Source organism: Crocodylus porosus, unplaced genomic scaffold, assembly GCF_001723895.1.
Source record: "Crocodylus porosus isolate Cpor-Errol unplaced genomic scaffold, CroPor_comp1, whole genome shotgun sequence".
Taxonomy (NCBI): Eukaryota; Metazoa; Chordata; order Crocodylia; family Crocodylidae; genus Crocodylus; species Crocodylus porosus.
In genome coordinates, this window is record NW_017728947.1 from 112,771,821 (window position 1) to 112,778,349 (window position 6,529).

Below are 6,529 nucleotides of genomic sequence, written 5' to 3' on the forward strand. Positions count from 1 at the left end.
ACCAGGTCCAACAAGGCGTCTCCCCTGGTGGGGCTGTGCACCTCCTGGGTTAGATGGAGGTCCTGCACTCTGGCTAAGAACTGACGTGAGCGATCAGACTTAGCTGACTGCTCTTCCCAGCAGATGTCTGGGAAGTTCTATGCAATGTCGTGGCTCACTATGACTTTAAAAAGTGTCAGTAGTAAAGTGGACTGCACTTAATGGGCACTACCATATATCATATTCAGATGGGCCGCATTAACCTATCCTTGCCTTTTGGCTGAGATTAAGCATTTTTGACACCAAGAGGAGGGAATCAGGGCTGGCTCTGGTTGTTCCAGTGCCAGCCTGATATTGGATATTGCAGTACTTTCAGGCCTGGTGCCCATTCCCTGCGGAGGGAACACCTGCCCTTATTTTTAGAGACCACATGCACAATTAAAAAAAAAAGTTCCCATCAGCATGTTTGCCCAGTGTGAGCTGAATTCAGTCATCTTCACAGTTGGCTTCCATTGCTAAACATGTGCTTTTGGCAGCGGTTTAATTGATATTTCCTTGTATGCAGTTGTAAGACAAGGGTTTTTTTTCCCATGCCAACTGGGGAGGAAACCTCATTTTGTATTAGAGTAAGTGTGGCAATTGCTGAATTATGCCCACATAGCAAATTCTGTTGTTTCTGTGAAAAGAGCGTGAACTTTTTACCTTTATTTAAAGGCATGAACTTATACATCTTTGCTTTGCTTTCACAGTCTGGTCTGTTCTATAGTGTTTTAGTACTTTAAGTGCCAGAAAGTCTTTTAAATAAAACCTGTTGCTTCTACCTCTCAAATAGATTAACTGTAACTGGGGTTTATCCCTGAAAGAGTAGACTTCAGAAAGGAAATGCAGTATATGATTCACCCCCTTTCCTTAGAAGAGGTAAATACAGGTACAGATGCAACTGATTAAATGTGCCTGTTAAAGCATTTACTAAGCATTGCAAAATTCTTGTAGTGCTGAAAGTTGCATGAGTTCAGTAGGATTGTTTTGAAAGAGGGTGTGGACAGACGTAACAGTAAAAATGTCTCAGACGCCTTTGAAATGGTTCCAAGGGCCAGCTGTACAAATCCTTTGTAATGTTCCCAGAAGTGGCTGAAACCCTCCCAAACAGTACCTCTTCAAGTGAAATGCTATTTTGGAGTGTTTTGCTTCTTGTTACATCTGCACAGCAGTGGGAGGGTGATCAGGGTGGACAGCCTGCCTGCTGAGCAGCCACTGGGGCCTGGGGCATTGCTGGGTCCAAACTGGGGATCCCTACCAGACATGGAGTGGGGCTTTCCCTCCTCTTGCTACCCCCTTACCAGACCCCTTCCAATTCCAAGGAGCCTCACTATTGCCAGGCCCTCCTGCTGCAGTCCCGTAGACATCATAGAAATAGATTTCATAGATTTGATAGATATTAGGGGCTGGAAGGGACCTCATGAGATCATCGAGTCCAGCCCCCTGCCAGAGGCAGGTGATTCCATCAAGATAAACATCCAAATGCCAAAACGAAATGAAGGGCTGGAAAGGACCTTGAAAAATCATTGAGTCCAACCCCCCTGCTCTGGACAGGAATACTGCTGAGATCAAATGATCTGAGCAAAGTATCTGTCCAGTCTTCTCTTAAAAACTTCCAAGGTTGGGGTCTGTACCACCTCTGTGGGAAGTCTAGTCCAGGTTCTTGTCACCCTTACTGTAAAGAAGTTCTTCCTTACATCCAACCTGAAACCATCCCCTAACAGTTTATGGCCATTGCCCCTTGTCCTCCCCTGGGGCGCCTAGTGAACAGTTTTTCTCCCAGCTCCTGATATTCACCCCTTACATACTTACAGATGGCCACCAAGGCCCCTCTCAGTCTTTTCCCCAAGCTGAACAGTCCCAGTCTTTCTTCATAAGGTTTGTCCTCCAGGCCCTTAATCATTCTTGTGGCCCTTCTCTGGACCCTTGCAAGATTCTCCATGTCTCTTTTGAAGTGCAGTGTCCAGAACTGGACACAGTACCCCAGCTGGGGTCTCACCACCACCTAGTAGAGAGGAAGCATCACTTCTTTAGACCTGCTCACGATGCAACAGCTAATGAATCCCAGTATGCTATTAGCTCTGTTGACTACAGCATCATACTGGTGGCTCGTGTTCATCCTGTGATCAACCATAACCCCATCATGCTGGGGTCCCTTTCAGCTACCATGCTGGCCAGGACATCTTCTCCTAACCTTTATGTTGCTGGTTACTTCTCGCCAGATGAAGCACTCTACATTTACCCGTATTGAACTGCATCCAGTTCCACTCCGCCCACCTTTCCAGCTTGTCCAGGTCCACTTGGATTTGCATCCTGTCCCCTAGCGTGACTGCTTTTCCCCACAACTTAGTATATTGCCTGCAAACTTAGCCAGTGTTCTTTCCACATCCTCATCTAAATTGTTGATAAAGATGTTGAACAGCACGGGGCCAAGAACTGAACCCTGCAGGGCACCACTGGCCATCTCCCACCAAGACGATACAGACCCATCCATTAAGACTCTCTGGGTTTGACCCCTTAGCCAGTTCCCAACTCACCTGACCATGGACTCTGCCAGCCCACAATCCCCCAGTTTTTTTATAAGAGCATCATGGGAGACCATATCGAAGGCCTTTTTAAAATCCAGGTATATGACATCAACCGCATCCCCCACATCTAAGCGGTTCATTACTTGCTCATAGAAGGAGGCGATGTTGGTCAGACACGACCTGCCTGCAGTGAAACCATGTTGGCTGTCCTTCAGCATCCTGCCTTCTGGCAGTCTCTCACAAATGGAGTTCTTGATATTTTTTTCCAAAATTTACTTGGTATCGAGGTCAAACTGAGCAAATGCCAAAACGAAATGAAGGGCTGGAAAGGACCTTGAAAAATCATTGAGTCCAACCCCCCTGCCTATAGTTTCCCAGATCCTCCTTTCTCCCCTTCTTACAGACTGGCACCACATTGGCCCTTTTTCAGTCTTCCAGGATTTCTCTCGAGCACCACGATTCTTCAGATATCTTTTCCAATGCTCCTGCAATGACTCCAGCCAATTCCCTCAGATATATAGTCCATCTGGTCCTGCCAGCTTGAAGACATTCAGCTGCTCTAAAGTGCTCCTTCACCAGTTCAACACTGACCATTGGCTGACAATCATCCCCTCACATCCATCCAGTATCCGACAAAACAGGCAACCACCATTTGTATGCAGAAGTAGTGACCCACAGTATTCATTAAATAGTTCAGCTTTCTCCTGACAATCTGCTATCAGCTGTCGTGTCCCAATCTGCAAAGGTCCCACGTTCCCTTTGGTCTCCCTGCATACCTAAAGAAGGACTTCTTATTGTCTTTGATTTCAGTCACCAACCTGATCTCGGTTTCTGCTCTTGCCTTCCTTATTCTCTCCCTACAAATAAGGGCTATACTTGGGTATTCCTCCTTGGTGAGTACTGCTTGTTTCCACTGTCCATAAGCCTCCTTTTTCTTTCTTAAATAATCCTTGACTCCTCTAGTAAGCCAGGAGGGCTTCCTGGTCCCTTTACCACCTTTTCCTGCATACAGGAATAGACCTTTTCTGCACTCTGAGGATTGCTCCTTTGAGGAACAACCACCCTTCCTGAACTCCCTTCCCCTCCAGTCCCTCTTCCCATAGGGTCCTTTCTACTATTTTCCTAAGCTCATTGAAGTCAGCCTTCTTGAAGTCAAGCACCTCGGCCCTACGGGGCGACTTCCCTGCCCTACGACAGATAGTGAGTTCTATCGTTTCATGATCACTGTCTCCCAGATTACCCTCAATCCTCAGATCTCCCACCAGGTCATTCCCTCTAGCTAGAACCAAATTCAACAAAGCCTTCCCCATGGTTGACCCATTCACCTACTGTTCACCTACTGTTCTGCTCAGTTGAGGAAAGAGAAGTAGAGAGGATAGGAGCTGGAGTGTTGGATTCTCAACAGCAGGACTACCCCCTTTCCCCCCCTTTCTCGCTCTCCATGCTCTTTTCTCTTCCCCCTCTTTCCTCCAATCGCAGGTATGGGAGGTAGAATAGAGTACATAGCCACAGGGGACTGTACCCCTGGCTGGTGCTAGAAGAGAAGTAGTGTTTTAAAACACACAGGTGGTTGTATGTGTATCCCCTGGCTGAACGTTTCCAAGGCCGTTTCACTTGAAAACATTTCAGTTGTTACATCTGCCCATGCCCTGAGTTGCTCTGTTGGTATTTGCACTCAGTTGTGGTTAAAAATCGCCCGTTTCTTTTGTTCTGAAGGATCCAATCCATTCTGCAAAAGTGTAGGAATGCCAGAGGTTTCAACTCCGAAATCTGGTAAGTAAATCTCAATGTATTCTGATCAAAACCATTTTATTAGGTCTGTGTATCGTGTCACTGTTGGCATTTGTCAACAGTATCAGCCCATGCACCTAATATCTTCCTCTTTCCCAGACTCTTAGCAACACTGGGTGCAGAATTTTCATTCTGATTAACCAGACAATAAATACTTTTACTTCTGTAATGAAGGTAATTAAATGAACAATGTTCCATTTCCTCCTGAAACTTGTACAGAACTTCCTAGGCATTCACATGTGCTTTGTTTGTTCTTTTTCCCTTTTCCCGGAAAAAAAAAGCTGTCATTGCATCCAGCAGCCAAGGTCGAGTCAATCCCTTCAAGGTAAGAATTTTGCAATTGGTCTGGCTGGGGGTTTTTTTTTTAATTTAAATTACACAGTAAACTTTTTTAAAATTCATGTTTCCATCTGACAGAATCTCTGAGGGAAAGATTCCCTTGCGACTGAAATGTAAAAAGTTCCTAACTGCTTGTTACTTTAGGTGACAGCTAACAAAAAAGACCCTACAGTTCCCCCAGGTAACGTTTTAGACACTATGAGCAAGGCCTCCAAGAAAACCCCTGCATCTACAAGTCGGGCTGGAAACAAGCAGGAGTCTCCAGTTTTAAAGCCTCTGATTCCCAAGCCAAAGTCCAAGCAGGTATTTCCAGTCCTTACACTATTTTATGAGAACAGAGAATTGATTTTTTTTTTTTATCTGCTCTTACTGAATGTAGGAAAACCGATTGATTGAATGAAATCTCCAGCTGTAAAGTCTGCCCAAGCAGAGTACGGGCTTGTTTAGAGGACAGGTTCTCAAACTTTTTCTTCTTGCATACCCCTTCCAGATTTACCAGCTGCCCGTGTACCCCTTAAATGCCAATTATTATTATCATGAAAATTAAATCCTCCATTACACAATTTCTCCTGCGTACCCACCAGAGATGTCTTGTGTCCCCCACAGCGGTATATGTACTGCAGTTTGGGAACCCCTGGTGTAGAGTAATGCATGTGAAAACAAACAATGAGATTTTTGTCAGACTGTACAAAGTATAAATGTTGCTATTTGTGCTATTGTATTTATGAAATAGAATTGATAGTAAATGTAAACTCTTAAGTTCTTACACTGTCAGAGTAGGAGTTACAGTTATAGAAATATTTCTGTAAAGACATTTTCCTTATAATGAGGTAGCCCATGTTGTCAGATGGAGAAATGCATTTACCAGTATATTTGTCCAAATCTTGCTTATTTTTTAGGCCCTAGCTGCCTCTTTTTTCCAGTCCCGTACACCCAGCACTGGTGACAAAACAATGGAAGAAAGAGAAGAAAAAGCTGAGAAGGATGTGCCTGAAACAGCAGCTGCTGCCACAGAGACCATTGAAAACAAAAGGTGAAGAAATACATAGGGTTTCATAAACTCATAGAAAATGAGGCTTGGGAGTCCAACCCCTTGCTCAAAGTAGGACCATCCCCACCTAGATCATCCCAGCCAAGGCTTTGTCTTTGTCTTTCTCACAAAACACTTTATGATGACAGATGGATATACTTGACATTAGTTCAAAATTGTATTCAGTTTAAATATTTATTTTGGTGTAGCAATTTCATTTCTTTCATCAATGTTCTTTTTTTAATTTGTTAGATTTGGATAATCTAAAAATATAGCCTTTTGATTTAAACATCTCAGAAGATGAGCTTGAAATTTAAAGTGGTGTGTCAATACTACAATTCCACTCATGTTCTGAGTGACGGTAGCTCGTGGTGTGCAAAGACTGAACTGCCTTGCCTTCTAGAGGTAGCCCTTATACATCAAGTTTGTGGGAATCATTTCTGATGTTCAGGGATCCTCGTAGTCTTTGTTTAAAAATCCCAAATTCTGTGAATTTAAGGGGAAAAAACCAAATTTTGCACTTTTCTGCAATTAAATTGAAATGCCGCTATAACAGTTGAACACAATATTTTATTTATGTATTTACAAATTTTTAAAGCAGTTTGGAAGCCTACCAGTGCTTCATTCATTACAATAATATAAATTCAAAATACCTATATATTTTGGCATTTGATTTAGTTTTTTTTATCATGGAAAATCAGAGCTCCCCCTGCCCCCTTCACTCACCAGGACACAGGTCCAGCTGCAGCTGTCCCTCCCTCTGCTGTTTTGTGATGCTGAGCAGCCCTGATATACCAGTGCCCTGCCCATGCCATTGCCCTTC

At 43.9% G+C, this 6,529-nt stretch overlaps 1 protein-coding gene across 2 annotated transcripts in view; it reads left to right on the forward strand.

Moving 5' to 3' along the window:
- WDHD1 (WD repeat and HMG-box DNA binding protein 1) overlaps positions 1–6,529 on the forward strand; it is a 47,384-nt gene that overhangs the window by 35,470 nt on the left and 5,385 nt on the right. Inside the window, exons 21-24 of one of the 2 annotated variants that reach the window (XM_019550976.1) lie at positions 4,263–4,319; positions 4,616–4,662; positions 4,821–4,979; positions 5,576–5,709. In XM_019550976.1, the coding sequence (XP_019406521.1) occupies positions 4,263–4,319; positions 4,616–4,662; positions 4,821–4,979; positions 5,576–5,709 (397 nt within the window). The remainder of the gene's footprint in view (positions 1–4,262; positions 4,320–4,615; positions 4,663–4,820; positions 4,980–5,575; positions 5,710–6,529) is intronic. The other variant, XM_019550977.1, reaches the window with a different exon arrangement.